We start from the raw sequence: 21903 nt of genomic DNA on the forward strand, positions 1-21903 counted from the left end.
AAGAAGGTGACCATGAATTCACCTTAGCACAAGCTGTGCCTTTCCAAATGTCACCCTCAAGATGAAAGGAGCTGCAGGTCAGAATGAGAAATGCAGAAAAATTAAACACACAATTCTGAAGGGAGTGGGGAAAAAAATCCCCATTCATATTTGGGCAGCAAGAAGAAAACACAGCAATTTTTTTATAGCCTCAGAGGCAGGCAGCATTTACCATATGCTGTCGCCTCCATTACACAAGGAGATAAACCCTGCGGAGTGCAGGTTGCACTGTCAGTGCGGTTTAGATGGTGGGCTTCCTGACATGCATACGACTGTGTGCCAGGGTGTGCTAAAAATGGTGCGAATCTAAATAAAATCCAGGTTCTGTATGCAAAAGTATGTGGGCATTAATATGCAGGTGCTAAGTGGTAGCACTGCTAGGATATTAGCTCTTGCGTGCGATTCATAATCAGGGCAGAAAAGGTAGAATGAAAACCAGTGTGTTTGCATCTAGACGACACATTAATCAGCCCTGTAAGCAGCCAGTTAGAGCGGGATCCTTAGAGGAAAAGCCTTTACTGGATACGCATTAAACATTTTGTTTAAAGATTAAAGTTCTTCTCGTGTTTAATCAGTTTTAGAGTGGGATGGAAAAAAGGATTAATTACAGTCCCTTCCATCAGTCTCCCATACCGCTGGAGTCACAAACGATGCGCCTTTTCAGCAAAATGGCTGCCATCAGCAGCAGGCACAGGAAACGCTAATTGTAATTAAAGAGTTTATTTGGAATCAGAGAGCAGAGTTTTAATCAGGATGAGAACGGAGCCTTGCTGTGTGAACCTTCAGAAAGTGGTTACCGAGCAGAATGGGCCTTTTTAAACAAGAGAGAGGGGTCTTTAAACTTCTGGAGTGGGTTTTCAGCTTGATTATCTCCTCAGTTGGATATGGATAAAAATCCTCGCTGGGCCAATTATTGCTATTATTTTGCACTTGCGTAGCATTTACATGGCATGTCTTACTTAACGTTCTCAGAGGACTTGTAGTGGGCCCCTCAATGCAAGAATGACACTGAGGTGCTGGAGCATGTCCAGAGAAGGGTAACGGAGCTGGTGAGGGGTCTGGAGCACAAGTCTTGTGAGGAGAGGATGAGGGAGCTGGGGGCGTTCGGCCTGGAGAAAAGGAAGTTGAGAAGGAAGTTGACGGGAGACCTTCTCTCTCTCTACACCTACCTGAAAGGAGGGTGTAGCGAGGTGGGGGTTAGCCTCTTCTCCCAAGTAACACGCAATAGGACAAGAAGAAATGACCTCAAGATGTGCCAGGGGACAGTTAGATTGGATATTATGAAAAAATTATTCACCGAAAGGGTTATCAAGCATTGGAACAGGCTGCCCAGGGAAGTGGTGCAATCACCGTCCCTGGAGATATTTAAAAGATGTGGTGCCGAGGGAGGTGGTTTAGTGGTAACTTGGCAGTGTTAAGTTAACAGTTGGACTTGAGGATCTTAAAGGCCTCTTCCAACCATAATGACTCTGTGACTCTATTATGTTGCAAAGGGTGTGTATGTTCTGATCAGGTTATAAAATGAATGAATTAAACTCTAAAGGGGCTAAGGATGCCAGGTGACATGATTCTGCGAGAAGGAAGAGAGGCACTGGTGGACGCAGAACTGTACAATGAGGCCGCACAGACTTCTACACTGTAACTCACTACCTCCATCCTGGAAAGGCATCACACAATCTGGTACCACCATCATCTTGACCTCAGTTGTAGGTATCAGTAAAAAGCTAGGGTAAAACCATACCTCACGGGTCAAATGTACACATGATTTTGCAAGCTCTCCAGATAGCACAGGTACTTACCAGCTTGCAGGTAGAACTGTGTCCATTCAAATTCTGACTTTGGGAAAACAGAAACAGGCGGTTCCAGGTCCAGGACACCTCCATCCAAATCCTTGAAAAGGGCCTTCCTTGAGCTTTCGCATCTCTTTTCAGGGAACATAGTATCTTCAGAGGTCTGTACACTGAGAGGTAGGATACATAATGTTAATATGAAGAAGAGAGCAAAGGAAAGATATTGTGCTGGCAACAAACATTTTTGCACATACATACAACGTCTTGACATTTACTGGGTGAACTCACATGCCCAAGAAAGAAAAAAATAGAAAATAAGAGAAAAATGAATGAAAACTAAGCATTTCAGTCGATGTTTGGTATGTTCTGCAAAGAAATTCTGTAGCAATATTTATATTTTGGCATGTTTGTATCCAAGCTGTCAAAAAAAACCCCAAATCGACATCCTCTCTCTCCAAATGTTGGCTGGAAAAACATTGTCTTTCCAATTTAACTTCTATCCCCCAGATCTCCTCCTCCCTGGAGTTTGTATTGGCCAGTGTGGACTGTCATGGTCCTTAGAGCCTGCTATAAAGTTGCAGGTTGAATACCTCTGGTTCCCTTTTGGATCTCCTGATTTGAGGAACTGCAGTGATGCATCAATATCCATATGCCATTACTTTTTGACCTATGGCAGATGAAGCCTGTAACTGCTGAGTGAAGGGGAAATGTGTATTGGCCACTATCATACCAAGTGACCAGAAATATCTCTGCTGCAGTGTTCTTCCAGATTGGTGTCTGTTGTCCATAGTATTTTGTTAAAAAGCATTGATTGCCCAGCAGTACCTGTTTGCCTTGTTCTAACCACTGCACTCTGGAATGGGGGAGCTTCTGAGGGCTCCAAAAATTGCATATTCCCATGAGCAGCTAAGCTGATGCAGGAGAAAGCATGAAGGAAGGTGAAATGGCAAAAAGCATGAGAGAAGGAGCCAGCAGGCAGTACACATCTTAAATAAAGAAACTTCTGGTAGGAATTCAGAGAAATTTGTTGCAGGTCAAAGAGACACTTAGCAGTTCTAGAGTAGAAGGCAACTTGAAAAAGAAAATCCACTCTAATTGGACACAGTGCATAAGGATTAATGTGTTTATAAACCTGTTTTGTTTGTTGTTTTTTTCTGTCATAACTAAGTGTTTGGAACTGCATCTGAAAAGATTATTGTCCTAATTTATGTTCTAATAAAAAAGAAAAACTGGGTTTGGAGCTTCAATGTAATTTTGGTGGATTTGATGGACTTTAACTGAGGTGTACATGGATCTCACCTCAAAGCTATATCTTTGAAAGCCAGGGTTTCATTACCCAATCACACATATCTACATCATAAAATGAATAGCTATTTCTCTTTCTAATGACAGACTCAGGTCCTAAGAATAGAATTAAACCATACTTTGAAAACCATACCAACAAGGTAAGAGAGTTTCAGAGCATTATTCCAAAGTAGAACAAAGCTCATTTTGGATAGCACAATAATGTATCTCAGCAAACTACATCTAATTTTCAAATAGGCTTATGCAATTTTTCCATCAGTATACTCTCAGGAGGAAATTATAAGTTTAGTGGCTTGAAACAGCCAGAAAAACCTATAAATTTCTGTGTAGATCATTAAAAACTGGCTTCCACAGAGAGAGGAGGACAACAGGAGAGGTTTACTGGGGGGAACTCACCTCATTTGAGACATATATAGGGCATTGCTAGACATTTTCCCTGTTGACTACAGAATGAGTTTAGTGTCTCCTTTAGATTACATGCCTAAATTTTGGATCACTGAAGTGCAGTAAGCCGAATCACATGCTGAGGGCCTTAAGTGTTTTAGCTGCATTTTGGCTAAAGTTTTAACACAGCTTAAAGGAACTACCCAACTGACCGTATCTCTCCTATAGAAAATACAATGATCTGTAATCCAGGAAAGCCCATGGAAATCTATACATTGCTACATGGATACAAATTAAGTCTTGAAGAAAACTTTGAATTTCTTGGGCTCAAGTTGGAAAAACCCAATTATTGACATTTAGAATGTGACAAACAGATGTAGGCAGAGATTTACAGTAAGGGGAGAGAAACAAATGGGTCAATGCCCCCAATCTACACAGGTCAAAAGAGGTGGAGGACAAAGACAGCTCCTCTGATCCTGACAGCTAATTCAGTTCTTGAAGATCTCTCAGAAGATCCAGCATTTCAACTGGCTAGGTCTACCAGTGGGACAAACAATGTATTTAATGGTCTTGCCATATTCCCTGATGTTTCTATTTCCTCTCTTGCTCTAAGGCAATGCTCACCTTCTCTTTGACAGGACATATCCATCAAGATGTCCCTTCAGGATGCTGAAGCAGAACAATGCAGCCACAGCTTGGATCAAGCTCAGCAGTTGCAAAGGTGGATTAAATAAATGCATGCAGATAATGCACAAGGAGCACTGAGAGATGTAATCTCCCTCAGAGGTTTACCAGACTACTGAGAAAGCATTCAGTAATCCACAGGCATTCATCATGTTTGAAAATCACCAGCTCTTGCAGTGGACTGCGTGTTCAGCAGCTCACTAATAGCATAATATTGTGGTATGGATACAAGAGTGAAACATAATGAGAGCTGACAAGCTGGACAGGTCTCAGAAATCTACACGCAAACTAATGCCCAGAGCAAAAAGCAAAAATATAGAATAAAATAAAAATTCTAGCAGAAAGCTGGAGGGACTCTAAACATAGCAGTGTGGGACACCTCCAATTATTTTTGACTGGCAAGTGGAGTCTGTGCTGGATTTTTTTGCTACTTCAAGGCTTTTCTGACATAGCCTCTGTATTGTGTTCACTGGTCATAATAAATAAACAGGCATGTGGTTTCCATTGGATGTGGTATGTTTAAACTGCTGCAACCAGCAATGACTTAAGGTTACAGATGAAGCTCTCCCCTCCCTCCTCCATGTTCCTCCACACGCAGATGATATTCTCCCTGGGCAGGAGCAGTTCTGGCAATCATTTGACATCTCACAGCCTGCCTGGTACAGATCAACATTTCTGATGTGGTCTTGCAGGCAAAAATCAAGCTCTGGTTCCCCAACCAAAAGGACATTCCCTGTTTCAGGGTTTTTTGCTGGAGGTGCTGACATTTTCTGAAGCCTGAGGCTGAGAAGTCAGAGATGCTCAGAGATGGAGTTTTAAGAAATGGGATATATGAAGTTTATTTTGCTATACAAATGTCAGTAAAAGGGGAAATCCAAGAGGATTGGTCTGGACAAGCACCTTGATGGAATCTGAACATAAAATTTTAAAAAATTGCCCTAAAATAAAGTTCTTTTTTCTTTTTTTTTCTGGGTTCGAGTTTTTATGTGTGTGTGTGTTTGATGTCTGAGCTTGTTCATTTTTGCCAGACAGGAGCAGTACAAGAGCAGAGACAAAGACAAAGCATGGGACTGCTCTGATGCTCAACAATCAGTCTAAACCAATTGCTTAAACTCTTTCTAAGACAATGCAAAAAGACAGCTGATACAAACAGAGGTGAAGATAGTCCCAAAACTGTAGAGGCTTTTTTAATTTTTTTTTGCACAAACCATTGAAAAAAGAAAAAGGTTCAAAATAAAGCATGTTACCTTGTTGGGTTAAAGTAGAACTTGTCCTTCTCATTGATGTTTAGCATCCTTGATCTCTCCGCTGTGATAAGAGGCAAGATGCCTAAATGGTCAGCGTTTGACATGATGCAGACATCTCTGTCTTCACTGTAGCAGTTCTTTGTAAAACCAGTAAAGGTGACTTCTGCCAGGGATGAAGAGAAGATCAAGAAAAGTGGTTAGAGGAGTGCCAGAACTAAAGAGAAAATGACTCTGTACTATGACATTTTCCATGTTAAATCGCTCCCATATATATATATATATATATATACACACACAAATAACTTTTAAATCAGACTAATGGCATTGATCACAGATCTTCAGTTGGCTTTAGAATATTCCATACCTGAGTTATATCTTAAGTTGACACAAACCAAGTCATGCCCTTAGGAAATGAAATCAAAGGAAATCGTTGAGAAAGAAATAAAAGCAAGAGTGATTAATAAATTTTCATTTGAATCAGTAAGAATCTGTTCAATGACAACCTTCTTAGGATGGTTTATCCACTTGCCAGATGTTAATATAAGATGAGCTGGGTCTGGTGACATGTACTGGGCTCTGACACTGAACTCTTGTCCAGCTACAAAACCCATGCTTTGCCACAAATTTTCTGTGAGACCCTGGGCAAGTCTATTTGTCTTTTTCTGTCTCCCTTATTCTTCAATAAAAAGACGATAATGTGCTTTCTTACAAAAGTGGGTAGCAGTGAGGGATAAAGACATGAAAAACAGTGAGGTATTTAGATCCCACCACAGAAACCAGCTATTGAGGTTCTGCTATATGCAAATATTACTCTGGGGACTATAAAATTAATTTGAACCAAAGATGCAGGATATATAACTGACTTTTATCCCTCTTGTGCAATTCCTCATAACAATAAAAGCCGTAACTGTTTCTCTGCAGCTGTAGTCATTATGTTCTACGCAAATTCTATACAAAGTGTGTTATTCACTTCTCAAACTTGGTACCTTTATTTAGCCAGAAGTAACTGTAGAAGAGAGAGATGAATGAAGTGGAAAAATAGATAGCACAGAAGGCAGGCATGTTTGAGGTAAAATATATACATTAGCACATGACATAATTAACTGCAGTGGATTCAGGAAGTGAAATACACAAAATAATATTTTTTTTAATTGAACTGTATTGAACTGAAGAAGAATTCCGTTATTAATTCCACTGAGGCTCAGATTTCCCCACCATGTCCATTTGTGGGTGTGGAAGCCTGCAATTTCAACTGGAAAAATGTAACTAGTGAAGAAAAACTGTGACAGAATAGTCTAGCCAGTGGACATCGAAGACCAACCTTTCAGCTTCATGAGTCCCAGGACTTTTGGACAATGCCCAGTTTCATGCCATGGGTTATCTGGCCTTTGGCTGGGAACCAAGGAAAACGTAGGCCATAAAATCCCAACACGACCTCTTAAAGGGTAGTATGGTGGTCGATCTTTGGCTGTTAGATCAGCTGAATGAGGCTTGATCCTGTCTCTGATGCAGTCAAAAGCTGAGCTTGTTGCGACAATGGTGGAGTTTTTAAGTTCTATGAATCTTTTCCCCGTGTGGCATTGCTTGGCATAGAGACAGTACACTACTGGCATGAGACCCACAGTGTTGTCCACCAGCACCATATTGTCCATGATGACGCTGCTTCCAAGGTGGAACATGACACCGTAGTCATAATTCTTATAGGATAGAAAACCTGTGATTCTAGTGCAGGTCTGAAATCCATCTCCCTGGTACAGATGAATACCATGGAGACTTGAATGGGCCACGTTTTCACTGCAATACTCTCCATCTAGCAAACAGTCTTGGCCCCCGATATGGAAGCCAATTCGCTCAGATCCTGCCACAGCATTGCCACAGAGGGAGACACCAATGACCAGGTTCACCTTGATGCCAGCAATCCAGTTTAATAAGCCTTCTGGCTGCCTGCTCAGAATAACGAGGTTCCTGATGAGAGAATGATTTTGCCCTTCCAAATCGATGCCAGGTCCGACCGTGTTGAACACCAAGTTATCATGCAACAAGACCCAGCTGCTCATGACTGCTTTAATTCCAACTCCGCAGCTACCATTAATGCTGGATGACACCACCGAGGACCCTTGGGATATATTCGTGAATTCAATGGCAGAAAGCTGAGGAGGCCCAAAGTTCAAAAATTCAATATTTGAGAGTTGAAGGACACCTGCAACAAGATAACTATAGTGAAACAAAAGCTTACAAAATTACCTAAGAACTGGTAAGAATGACAGCCATTTAAACAGCACTCAGGTATAGAATAGCGGGCAATATTTGTCGGTGTACCGCCAGTGATAGGCACTTGTTCACAAATATATGTAAAGTTATAGTAAAAACCAACTAACCACACAGCAGCTCCTCATAAAATACATTCCATTATTTATGAAATATTACTAGTCATCATGTTGCATACATGTCACACGGTCACAGTTTGCTTAGAATTGCATAGCACATGTGAATGTATACATCTGTTTTAGACAGTCCTTTCTTGTGCAGAACTGGTCTGGTCAATGAGACAGGTGAATCTCAACTACCTTCAAACTCTGTCCCACTTGAGCCTGTAAAATGTCCCACCAGCATCCTCCCAGCACAAGCCACGTCAGACTTGATCTGTACATTGCGCGTTAGGAGTCCAACCTCTGCAGCCAAAGGGATGCGTCTACCGTCTTCTGTGTCATGGGAATGCCCTGGTGAGTTTCAAGACAGAAAATGTGATAAGTGTCTATCACACCTATAAACCGGTGCTTTGAGGGACATCAAGCTTGACAGCTTATGCACCCCTTCTCTGCAGAATCGGCACTGACATTCAGGTGTGTTTTTTCCTCCAGCACAATCTACATGCATCAACACAAAACCAGAAAGGCCACCTGCCCATCAAATATTCACCATGCACTTATATTTTACCAACGTATTTCATTTTTAGAAAAAGAAGGTGCTAAATCTTTTCCCTGCGGTGTGCAGATGCCAAATCAATGAAGAGATTCACACTTCATTTTTTCTAAGCTGTATGTGCTGGGGTTATTCTTCAGTACACTGCAGAGTTGATCTCCACGAATTCTTGTTAGGATCAGACCAATGACAATGCTAAAAAAACAATTTTCTACATTCTTGGTGGCTTTCTAAAAAGAAGTCTTTCTAAATGGGACTTTTGAGAGAGTTTATGCAGGTGTCTATCTTTGAATTCATCTCAGCTGACTTTAGATATTTACAGATAAGATTTAGTAATCCAAACTGTTTTCATGTATGCTGGAGAGCAATAGGCAATTCTAAAGTGTAATTTTTTATCTATTTTATACATCTGCTTTAGGGGGAGATGAAATACAAGTGAGCAGTAAGTATTTTTCTGCTTTGATTATCAAGGGAGCAGAGAGTGGCTACCTCATGTGTGAATATTTATTGTAGATATCTACATTTTCCCAGGTGAATCCCAGTAATTTTACTTCTTCCATCAGTCCTTTTTTTTTCAGCTATATCTAACAACTGCTGCAGTACTCGATGTGTATGTAATCATTTCATCTCAGGATACACTTATTATATATACATTAGCTAAGAAAATAAGTTAAGAACCATTCTCTGGCCCCAAGACTGATTGGCATGTTTCTTCCTTTCCTCGTAAAAAAAGAAAGGCCATGCATAAACTACTGGAAATAAGGTCTAGATTTGCTATAATTTGAACTACGCTTAAAAAAAAATAATGCAATTGTGATACAAAACTGTGCCCAGGGGGGCTACTATCAATTAACACTATGGATAATTGCAGAACAGGGCTCAGTTCCAAGTAAAGGTGTGTTTAGTAGCACAGGCATAGCCATTCAAAACACATGTTTCTGAACCATTTTATACATCATACTAACTTCTGTGCCTACTAGACTGAGTAAAGACTAAATTAAAAAAATATTGCTATGCACTGGAAAAATTCTGGTTTTGGAGCTTCAGAATTAGACCTGTTAATAACAAGTCTTTTGTTTTTGTTAAATAGATGGTAATAAATTTACTTTATGGGCTGACATAAAATTAAATAAATTATCAACGATGCATCTCTTTTTCCACTTAAATACAGATCCCATGTAATCTACACAGGAAATAGAGATATATACACATTTCATGTTTATTTACATATTAGATTACAAATACCTTAGTTTCATCCCATTGTGTTGATAAAATTTTGCACTTGAAACTCCACGAGTCTAATTATTTTGCAATTTGAAAAAAAGGATTTTTTTACATTTTTCAGTTTTTGGCACATCATAGAAATTGTGTAAATGGCCTAAAAAATAATCTACATTTAGTTATTTCCCTTAAAATTTCAGTTACTTTCTCTCTGTGTTAACCAGTTCTACTTAAAGCATGAAACACCAGGAAGTTTTCCAAAAGTATTTAACACTGAATTCATTCTGTGCCCAGAAATTCATGTTAGAATCAGCTATTCTGTGCAATGTTGAACATCACATTTTCAATATTAAAACAGTAAGGAAAAAGCATATGGAAAAAGAATTGAAGATACCTCAATAAAGTAGAATTGATCTTGGTGAGATCTGAAATGGAAAGTCAATGCTTCAGAAGAAAACTCTCCCCAGTGGAAAGACAGATTCCTTACCAGTATGCCTATGCAGAAGGCGTTCATGAATTCTTATGTTATGACCATTGACTTTTTTAAGTGTAACTACTTCAGCTTGGTGGGCTTCGTAGGAGGAAGAGCTGATCACAATATGATCTCCATGATTCCAATCCACTTCATCTTCCACAAAAATCCTGTAATGCCAAGATATTAAGATAACGTCATTACATCTATGAGAGTTATGCTTACAGATTTCCTAAAAAACGAAGAACAGTTTTGCCTTGGGAGAGCTCAGAAAGAATCCACAGGCTAAGCTCTAGGAAAAGCACCTTTAGGGCTTTCTGCGAAAACAGATGTCTAAAATATGTGGGAGGAATTTCATCGTGAAACATCTATTATACCACTGATTAACAAGGTATAAAGTTCCAGTGCAGAATTACAGGGCTTAAGTAAAAGTTGCCTATTGAAGACATGTTAGACCAGTTTTGGTGCCAGGAATACCCTACAGAGCTGAAAGTCAACTTTAGACTTAGACACCAAAATGTAGTTGTCCATGTGTGGGGGTACGTGTGTGTGCACTTGACATCAAGCTTCACCTACAGTTGGTCAGTACTGTCAGAAGTGTGTGGAAGGCAATTCAGAGCTCTGAATTGGGCACATCAAGCAGGACTTGATTGTCTGAACAAGGGCATCTGTTGATATCTGAGATGTCGCGGGATATCTAAGACATGAGCTGGTAGATATGATAAGACTTGTTCATGGAGCATTCCTGGAGACACAGGTGGAAGCCACGGAGGGGATTCAAAGGCATCTTAGATAAAACCAAAGGCACCTCAGATGAAACCAAAACCTATGTTTATGTACCTGAATCCTGACCTTGGTGGCTGAATAGCCCTCTAAGCTCCAGCATCTACAATTCCACTGACTTGAATAAGAGCTCAAGAACCTTTTGCAACATTCCACACAGAGACCTACATTTATCTGGTTTAATCTTGAACTGAAGATCCCCCTTTGCATTCGAAGTTAAATTTGTAGCTCAGGGTTTTTTTTAGTTTCACATACAGACAATAGAAGCATTTAGTGAAAGCAAAATGGATAATGATGGGTGTTTATATATATTTGATAATCACCCAAAGGGTCCTATTACAGGGTGACTGGTGATGCCCAGGTGATCATCTATACTCCTCAGGTAATTGTTGAGAAAATAGACCACTGAATGAATTCAGTGAGTGCCTCATCATGCACTAAAAAGTGACAGAAGTGCAGAAAGAAAAGGAAGTCCTAAAGGGATGTAACTAACAATCTGTGTTCCCAAGTTTTCCTAGTGTTGCATCTCACAGGTTTTTTCAAAGATGAGTAGGCTCAAGATGAGTACTTCCAGTTTTCAGCACCTGTGAACATTCAGTACAGAAGTCTACCATTTTGTAAGATACTAATCAATCAAAATACTAATTAAAGTTTCCATTGCAAGTAAATAAGTACTTTTTTTTTTTTCCTCCTTCTTTTTGAAAGCATAAGTCCTTCCTTAACTTATGTGCTGATTCATGCTGGAAAATGTATATAGCAGCTTCTCTTGGTCGATAAAAAAGCCACTTCCTTCAGCTTTCATATTCTGGCACTGACTTGCCTATTTCCTATATCTAACTATATTAACTCTAGTTGGCTATTAGTGAAGTTTTCAGGATAAATATTTTGTTTGTTTGGTTTTTTCTTTTTCTTTCTTTTAACAATGGAAACAACCGTTTGTGCCATATTTAATGTGGATGAATGAACTCCAAATACTTGTATCTTAGCAGCTCATGATATTTCATATGAAACGTCTGGGCAGCAGACCAATACTAGTCTGGATCCATTTCATCCAAGTATTTGACTGGTATGCTTCACTCAGGAATCTGCTTACTCTGAATTCCCATCCTAATCAGGGAAAAAGAATAATTTCCAGAAGGTGGTTCTTACGTAGCATGGTTTGAATTAGCATCTGGAAGTATCTGTCTCTCCAATGACCATACAGCAATCTTAAACAGTCAATCTCCACTAGACACTCAACTGTGTAAGAACTATCACGGAATCTCGGAATTTTCAGAGTTGGAAGGGACCTCTAGAGATCATCTAGTCCAACCCACTTGCCAGAGCAGGGTCACCCAGAGCAGGTTACACAGGAACGCATCCAGGGGGGTTTTGAATGTCTCCAGAGATGGAGACTCCACCACTTCGCCGGGCAGCCTGTGCCAGTGCTCTGCCACCCTCACAGGAAAGAAGTTCCTCCTAATGTTTAGATGGAACTTCCTGTGTTCAAGTTTGTACCCATTACCTCTTGTCCTGTCATTGGGCACCACTGAAAATAATCTGTCTCCATCGTCCTTAAACCCACCCTTCAGATACTTGTAAATGTTAATAAGGTCTCCCCTCAGCTTTCTTTTCTCCAGGCTAAAGAGTCCCAGCTCTCTCAGCCTTTCCTCATAAAGGAGGTGCTCCAATCCCTCAATTATCTTTGTTGCCCTATGCTGGACTCTCTCCAGTAGTTCCCTGTCTCTCTTGAACTGGGGATCCCAGAACTGGACACAGTATGCCAGTTGTGGCCTCAGCAGTGCAGAGTAGAGGGGGAGAATGGCCTCCCTTGACCTGCTGGCCACACTCTTCTTGATGCAGCCCAGGATTCCATTGGCCTCTTTGGTGACAAGGGCACATTGCTGGCTCATGGATAATTTACTGTCTACCAAGACCCCCAGATCCTTTTCTTCAGAATTGCATTCCAGCAGCTCCATTCTTAACCTATACTGGTGCCTGACATTCTTCCTCCCCACGTGCAGGACCCTACACTTGCTTTTGTTGAACCTCATTAGATTCTTCTCTGCCCAGCTCTCCAGCCTGTCTAGGTCACGCTGGATGGCAGCACGGCCCTCTGGGGTGTCAGCCACCCCACCCAGTTTGGTATCATCAGTGAACTTGCTGAGCATACACTCTGTCCCCTCGTCCAGGTTGTTGATGAATATATCAAACAATACTGGTCCAAGTATTGACCCCGGGGCAGCACCACTGGTTACAGGCCTCCAACTCGACCCTGCCCCATTAATCACAACCCTCTGAGTCCTGTCACTCAGCCAGCTCTCAATCCACCTCACTGTCCTCTCTTCTAGTCCACACTTCCTCAGTTTCCTAAGGAGGATGTTATGAGAAACGGTGTCAAAAGCCTTGCTGAAGTCAAGGTAGATGACATCTGCTGCTTTGCCCTCATCCAGCCAACCAGTTAGAACATCATGGAAGGCTATGAGTTTGGTCAAGCATGATTTACCCTTGGTAAATCCATGTTGACCACTTCCAATAACTTCCTGCTCCTGAATGTGCTTGGACATGACATCCAGAATGAGTTGCTCCATCAAGAGACAAATCCTACTTGTGAGGTCTTTGTGCTTCTGTTGCCCATCTCTACAATGAGTTTCCAAATAATTCCTTCACTAAATGCTGATATTTCACCTCTACCCAGATGGGAACTCTTCTAGTGAGTTTTTATTAGGCCTGACCAATAGAATTTTTTTTTTTTTTAATACACTTATTTCAGTTAAAAACAATGCAGTTGGAAGAATTATAGCAAAAGACATTGAAAATTCTGTGCAAGGCAGAGTCAAGAATAAGAGCTCCAGAGACAGCTAGTAGGTGCTCACCCACACCAACTAATGTTCAATGCACTTCCAGAGGACATCCTTATGCACGCACATTCTCTATTGCAGGTAAAAGGTTTGAACTTCCGGCCATAGACACCTATCTACTTCCCAAGCATCTATGCCATCTCCACTTAACCTGGACAATTTTGGCTAAGCCTTCAGACTAACTTCACGGGTAAGTGATGATGAAGATAAGCCAGCTGCAGGGACTGTAAAAGCTTATGGATGGGCAGCAGTAGGTAAGAGAGAAGGTAGAGTTTCAAAGCTATTTTTGCCAAGGTTAAGTGAAAAAGCCTTGGAAGACTTACATCTCAGACAGAAATCTTACTCTTCAGGCTATACAGGCTATACTCCAGGAACCACTTTGAAAAGGACTGATCTAAGATGTAGAAGAACACGGTTCATACCCGTTTTGCTTAATTCAAAGATGAGATTTTAATGTAGGTCTCCGAAACCAAAATGAACATCCTTATCACCAAGATATCAGCCATTTTTGAGCATATCTCTTCCTTCTAAAAAGAAAGAGAAAGGCAGAGACTAAAATGGAGAAAGGGAAGGAGGAAGGAAGGACAGAAGCAAGCAAAGAAGGAAGGACAGAAGGAAAGAAGAAAAATCTCAGTTTCATTCTTCTTTAGAATTAAAATTAATCTAAAAATTGTGTCATTTTCTTGCACAATGTAACATAGTTCTTCTTCTTCTGCCTAGACATATTTTAAACAGAGCCTATCACAAAGGAATAGAGGAATATAAATCATAGGAACATTAATACAAGTCATAGGAATAGGAGCCCAAATAATTTTGGAGGCATATTGGGGGAAAATACCACCTTTCATTGCCAGGAGCAACATCAGTTCCCAGATATGTCCAAGACGTCTTAGGATAAGCGCTATAAATTTGTACCTTTCCATAAACCCCTGGAAAAAAACAGAAGAATGAGATCAAAAGTTAGGGGAAAGAGAAGAGACTAAGAAGAACTGAACCAATGACCAATACACAGAAATCTTTAAATTTATTAAAACCTGTTTCTATATTTTATAAAATCTCCACAGAAAATTCAGGAATTGATTTGGTGGAAGTTAAAACTTTTAGCTCAAAAAGTGCGTGTACCTTTGTTGTTTTCCTGTATGACATAGTAACAGACTCAACAGCAGTAGATTTGGCTATTGCTTAAGATTGCTTAAAATCTATGATTTGCCTATGAAAAGGCAAATTTGGGTGTCATACCAATACTTCCTGGGTGGCCATTTATTTCCTCCAGACGATCACAGTAAATCCCTTCAGATGCCCGAAGAAGGACCAGCAGCTTTAAACCTCTTTCTAGAGGATGTTGAAGAGAACCTGCAACACAGACAAAACAGCAACAACCCACCACAGAGGTATCAATGGCTTTTGTAATGCTGAAACTGGGGTGCGTGAGTCCAAATGTAAAGGTCTAAAAGGCTGAATTAGCATTTCCCTCCTCATCTCATTTTTGCCTTTCTTCTCTTTTCCAGTTTCACTGGTTCCCAGGTCATCATGAGTTCTGCAGCCAGGATGGGTAAAATGGTCTTTCAGACCAATGGAAAAGACCAGGAAAAAGAGCAAGGGAAAAGAAAATGCCCAAGAAGTTTTGGTGTTTGCGATGTTGTTCTTATCTTGTGGTGCTAAGTCTCTACAGTAAACTGTATTCCAACTGTGACTTCATTTATTTCACCAAGGGTAGTTTACAGTTTCAGAAGAAAATGGCCCAGCACTAAACAGATACTGAGGAGGAAAAAGTAGGACAGTTTTTGCCCTGGAGAAATGTATGCGGAGTCCAGTAAAAGAGTTCAGTGTTCCTTTAAAATTCAAGATTAAATCAATTATGCAACAGAAAACTGCAGCAGATGTAGAACTAAAAAATATATACATATCTGTACAAAATTAGCTGCCCTGTCATGTTCTTTTAATATTTAAAAATTACTAGTTTGGAAAAGAGAGCTGATTTTGTATCCTAAAGAAACATTCTTCTTTATGAGCATTTTTTAATTAAGTGAAATCAACAAATAAATTTATTGTTCCCCACCAATGTCTGACTGATATCTGTGCATATTCTCTGTACAGATTATAAATGGGTAAAAGACAAATAGTACAAGATTTGCATGCTTCCCATCTAATATATCTCACACCTTTTGAGCTCTTATCTTCTCTGGGGAAGTGGATTGGATTCAACCTTACAGTGTCCATCATCCAACCAAACCATCTCTGACTTTCTTGTTTAAACTTCCATAACTGTGGTCTGAACAAAAGAAACCCAGGAATTGGACTGTAACAAAATATCATTTTGAGAAAGTAAAACTAGTGATAAATGCTTTCATAACTGATGCACTAGGTTAAATAAATATCCACCTAGAGCCGCAGAAGAGTTATGGAGACACTTGTGTCTATTTTTGTATGCAGAGTGATTGTTTTCCTGCTTTACCCTCACAGCAAGTTGTGATTTAAAATACTCAGCCTGAACATACCTTTCTCAATCCTCAGGTCAACCTTACCCCCCAGGATACAGTTATTAGCTACACTGAAGACCAAAGAAAGACTCAACAAAAATGTTTGGAGACCTTTATATTGATCTTACAATGTCATTCACAATTACCATTTCCTAATCATGATCATGTCCCCTTAAAGTGGGGGTTTATTATTAATTTTCATTATGCATTACTGTTGGTGTTATTATTGACATTATTATTTTACTGCTGGTTTCAAAGCATTTACTATTTCTTCTAGTTAATTCAGTTAAAAATAGCTATGTGATATATCCAGTCCTCAGCTCAATTTTAAAACCATTTTTATGTAGGCATCCAGGCTTAACAATCACAGACAAATGCTTGGAAATGTGAATTCTAAAGACCTGAACTGGAAGTTCTCACTCCTTTAAAAGAATTACATCTACGTTTAGCTAAAATCCATTATTTTTAATCCTAACAAGCATAACAGTAGGTTAAGGAATGTTACTCTTGTTAAAGAAAAAACAAACACACAAAACAAAAATATAATCAGAGTGAGAAACAAAAAAGTTATAATAAAACTATTCATAACAGCTTATCACTATATTAAATCCTTAGAAAAGAAATGAAAAAAACAGGAAGATAATGTTCACAGAAATGCTTCAGTGGCTAGAAACTGTAAATGGTATATGACACAAAAGAACACAGGAGATACGTATTGGTAGAAAAATTAGACTTCTTTTAAGTGTATTTAGAACAAAAATAACCTTAATGCTTATTTCCATTAATAGTTCCATGGTTTTAAACCAATGGATTTCAGTAACTTGAATGCAAGTGCTACAGAAGAGTTGGCAACAGAAACTTGTTGGACTATTAAGGCGGACTTTTCGGTAAGTTTGGGATCACTCATGATGTTTCAGAGCACTTGAAGAAAGCTAATATTGTGCCAATATTTCAAACAAAGATAAAAGTAAAAGCCCCAGGTAATTACAGGCCTGTCAACTTGACACTGATTCTAGGGGAAAAATAAATAAAAATGGAATGTCCAACTCTGAACACAATTAATAAATCATTAAAGGTGGATGATATAATTAATGCCAATCAACCTAGTTTTATAGAAGAAAGGTCCTGTGAAACTTCCTAGTTATCATCTTCTAATGAGATTACAGGTTTAGTTGATACAGATAATAGCTTTGATATAATATAATTGGCTTCTCCGAGGCGCTTGGTTTAGTAGCACAAAACTTTCTGATTAACTACACTGGTACAACATGAATATGGCACACATTAATTTACAGGCTGGCTGACTAGAATAGGGGCATTGACTCAAACAGGTCTAGTCTTGGAAGCCCTGTGATAAGCAACATTTTGTCAATGGCCCAAAGTAGTGTGAAGACACTGAAAATAAGCAAATAAGCTGACACAAATGGGCAAAAAAGAATTAAAGAGATGGGCCAGCAAAGTTAGGAATAATTTGGAAATGAAGAATTAGGAAAGAAAGTGAAGAATGTTCAAAATATAAGACCACAAGTCTTGAAAAGCAATGCTTTGTGAATGGATGGAAAACAAAGAAAAACAAAGGGAAAAGCTGAGTAAGGTCTGAGACTTAAATACAGCCCTGCAGAATGGTTCATGAAAGTGAAGCTATGGAAATGACAGCTAGCTCAGCTTACTTATAGGGAAATCCTAAATAGTTAATGCATACAGGTCACTGGGGCTGGATAAGTTTGATGACCTTGCGAAGTAACTGGCATATGAGATCACAGCTCGGGTAATAAGCAGTTTTGTTAAAACTACCAAGTTGCCATAATCACTGGAATCATTCTGCAACAGTTAAATGAATAATCTGGGCTTTAAGTGCCTGTCTTTGAACTTTGGATGTGAAAACTTCAAGTTACTTGCCCCACTTTATTGTGGTGAACACGTCCTACATGAGATTACATTGAACTGTCGAATTACCCATCCTGCACATAAGACATGCAGAAACGGATCCCTTTCAGTAGGATCATATTCCTACTACAACTGGAAGGCATACAGATTTGATGAGCAACCTGGTGGATCATGAGGTGAGATAACAAGGCGCTGCTGGCAGAGAACAAGAAAAAAGGTAGTTGCAACCAGAAACCAGTAGAAAAGTTTGGTGAGATGTGCAAAAATGGTCAGGAGGGACTAAAGACAGCATACACAGAGGATAGGCAGGGCTTCTTCAAACATACCTAGTAGCAACTGTAAAGTTTATCTGGAATTTGAAGGGTTTGCTCATGTGTCCAGATGTGACATGTATCTGCCAGCCTGAGCAGTGCTTGTAGGCAGTGGTTTGTCCACTCTGGGTGTCTCAGGTATTGTCTCAGAGTGCAGACAAAGGTCAATCTCTTGGTGTGTAGGCAGCAACTGTGCAACTTCCAACGAGCTGGGCTTTCTACAGAGGCACTGCACAGTCGTTTTGTGCCTTCATTGTCTGTCTGCTGATAGATGTCACATTAAATGGCCTCACTGCCAGTGTGTGACCTTCTACAAGGGGTATCTAAAGCTCATGTTCTGCCAGGGAGTGCTGGCACCACAATGCATGCACTACACAGTGCAAAAACAACCTCATATATGATAATCCTATGTGTAAGAAACAACCTATGCTGCTAATAAAGTCACCACTGCTTACATGTTTTCCTGAAGAAATGTGAGGTCCAGATGCCTGGATTGCCACATAGATCTGTTAGCTCAATGGTTCAGCTGATTCATAATCCTTCATCAGGTCTAACCTCTGGAGAGGATAAAACTCTACTATGCAAATATAGAAAACTGAAAAAGGGAGAACAGAGAAAGAGGCGAGTTTTTTCTACACAGATTTTAACTTATTCTGGACTGCAGTCTGGATCTAGTTTGCTGTTGAGATTCAAAAGCCTTTTCCATTGTTTTTGTATTTCAGTTTTATTCCAGATGTTCTTCCTGACAGTTTTTTGTTGTCTTTTCTTCTTTTTCCACAGCAAAACACGTTCAATTCTTTCCTAGAATAGGGGGTGTTTCCACCCTTCCAGCCTTTCCTTTCTTTACAACATAACACTCTGCAACAGCTGTTGTGTATGAGAGCAAGGAAACGTCTGAGATAAGATCCCCTCCCTTCCACTGGCAAATAGAGTTTGCTAAGTATCTTGCTGTGACCATCTCCGATATCAGCTCTGTGTTTCCTGAATCCAAAACTTCTTGGACTCTACCTGCGCAGCTATTTTGAACACTGTGGTATATTGTCACAAGAAAGTCTGAGGAGTTTTATTCATGGTCAATGCACAGCTGGATAGTTATCCAGTGTTGGTTGTCCAACCTGAGCTTTTCCTTCAGGTGTCCAGACTGCACTCTGCAGAAGCCTGTAAAAGCAGCCTGTGAACAAGGAGACATCGCATGGGTTGTCTCTTACAGGTGGTGCTGCCAAATAAACAGAAGAAATGAGAGACAGACAGCTGTGGAGTAGGAACCAGCAGCCAGAACTGAGAGATGAATGTCCAAGGAACAAGAAGTGTGACACATAGGATAAGATTCAGCCACCTAAATACAGATGTCTACTGCTGCCTGAGAGTCCTAGCACCCAAATCCAAATCCACTATGTGAGGTTGTCAGATACAAGACAGCAATCAATGAATGAACAATGAGTTTTTAAACAGAAGCTGGAGGCTAGATGGAGCACCTGAGGGTGCGCAAAGTGACACAAAATCCTATAGTTAGGCAACTGAACCATGTTTCCAAGGAGATTCATACAACCATATTTAGGTTTCTTAATGCAGATGGTTTTGTGTTCTCTGTGTGTCTGGGATAACAAAGATCAGACAACGCAGCATAGACTCTAATTGGCTCTAGATACCTGTATTGGCCAGTCCCACAGACTGCAGTGGCTCCACTGACTGGATTGACTGGATCTCTACTGAAACAGCAGGTGTTGTCCTGTCTCTACAGGACAACAGGTGTTGTCCACATGGTGATGTCCACATGTTATGCTTAAATTTGTGTGTCTTAAGCATGTGAATCGAATCCCTTCCCTAGATGATACTATCAGTTAAAAGAAAACAAGTGGCTTGGAAGATGGTAAAGACCAAACAGATGGAGGCTGAGAGATGAATTGAAGGGAATGCAGATGGTGCAATGAACTTTTCAAACCACTCTTTCCGTGATCTGGGACAGGCTGCCCAGAGAGGTGGTGGAGTCTCCATCTCTGCAGACATTCAAAACCCCCCTGGATGTATTCCCGTGCAATCTGCTCTGTGTGACCCTGCTCTGGCAAGGGGGTTGGACTAGATGATCTCCAGAGGTCCCTTCCAACCCCTGCCATTCTGTAATTCTTTGATTCTGTGATCAGGGCTGAAAAATTGCTCTCAGTACGTCCACAGTATTCCATCTTCATACAAGCTGAATAGCTGTGCAGGAACGCTATGTGACTGCAAGATGGGACTCAGCTCACAGCTAAAGAAGAGGGGACCCACACAACAGAGGTACTGGAGAAATCAGAAAAGAAAAGTCAGTTGGTGAAACTCCCTTGTGTCCTGATAGCTGTTGTAAAGCTGAGCATTTATCATCACTAACACATGGCCATTCCATGGCGTACAGTGATTTAGCCTTTGGGAAGTCAATATGGGGGTTCTTACTAGTACTGAAAAGGAGTGGAATGAACATATTAGAGCTCTCTTACCACAAACAAGATAAAAGACATCTGAAATGTCTGGGATTTCATCTCCAGACAATCAAGCCATGAGCTAGTGATGACCTTAGGCTTCTTGCCTCAAATGAGTGACATGACTGACAAGCAGCTATCACAAGATATGCAAAAAAAAAGAACGTGAAAAGTTGAGAGTAAAAAGAGAAATCCTATCTGGATAATTACTTAGCAAGTTCTACTATAAAAAGCAAAAATAGCCTGCCAGCAAAGAGCAGCCGAGTACAGTGGATTTCAGGATGAGACCAATGGATCAATTTGTGCAAAATGAACTTCAGCATTTTTTGCAGCCGTATCAGGAGCTGAGGGCTTTGTTCCACCGTGGAACAGGGCATTTTCTGCACACATCATCTGTGCTTTAATGTGTACTTATGAGTTAAAATGAATGGAACCACCTAGCAAAGAACCGAAAAAAAAACCAATTCTGAGATGTTGAGCTCAACATCTCCTTACTCATTCTGATATATGATATATCTAATGATATTTAGCAAATCACTTCATTCTCTGAACATAAAACTCTCCTTCTGTAAACTGGAAAAACAGCTAATTTTTTTACAGCATGACAACACAGGGAGGTAGAAATAAATGGTGTTTCTAAAATGCTATTGTGAATATCACCATGAATAAAGAGACCATGACAGTTTAAGTGAAAGAGAGAAGCTCCCTATCCATGAGCTAGGACTACTAGAGAAGAAGTAATCAGAAAATCCTCCTGGATCCAACAGCACTGAAGGGCTAGGAACACCTGGAGAAATTACTGCATGGATAGATCCATACATTTTAGTTCTGGCTTGTCTGAAGGCTCTGACAGAGTTCTTGAAGCCCTTTACAGAGATTTAATCATCTCACATCTTCCAATGATCCTGTTGATTATAATTCACACTGTATTGTGATCATACATTGAAAAAGAAAGTGATGGCAAACCCTCCAAGAACAAAGGTCCTACAAGAATTCTGATCTTCCTCACTGTATTTTCTCATCCCAGTTTCCCTGCAAATTATTGTTTTAATAAAATTAATTAGGTTCTGGTTGATGTTTCATAA

At 40.1% G+C, this 21903-nt stretch overlaps 1 protein-coding gene across 12 annotated transcripts in view; it reads right to left on the reverse strand.

The window, feature by feature from the left end:
- Nucleotides 1–21903, reverse strand: part of PKHD1 (PKHD1 ciliary IPT domain containing fibrocystin/polyductin) — a 278406-nt gene that overhangs the window by 80908 nt on the left and 175595 nt on the right. For all 12 annotated transcript variants that reach the window (XR_008465473.1, XR_008465472.1, XM_054195531.1 and 9 more), the window contains 7 exons: nt 14927–15040; nt 14529–14616; nt 10080–10234; nt 8017–8169; nt 6771–7649; nt 5450–5612; nt 1839–1999 (listed from right to left, as the gene is read on the reverse strand). Coding sequence is in view for 10 of the 12 variants with exons in the window: in XM_054195531.1 (XP_054051506.1) it covers nt 1839–1999; nt 5450–5612; nt 6771–7649; nt 8017–8169; nt 10080–10234; nt 14529–14616; nt 14927–15040 (1713 nt within the window). In the remaining 2 variants the exon portion in view is untranslated. The remainder of the gene's footprint in view (nt 1–1838; nt 2000–5449; nt 5613–6770; nt 7650–8016; nt 8170–10079; nt 10235–14528; nt 14617–14926; nt 15041–21903) is intronic.

This window comes from Rissa tridactyla, chromosome 3 (genome assembly GCF_028500815.1).
Source record: "Rissa tridactyla isolate bRisTri1 chromosome 3, bRisTri1.patW.cur.20221130, whole genome shotgun sequence".
NCBI lineage: Eukaryota > Metazoa > Chordata > Aves > Charadriiformes > Laridae > Rissa > Rissa tridactyla.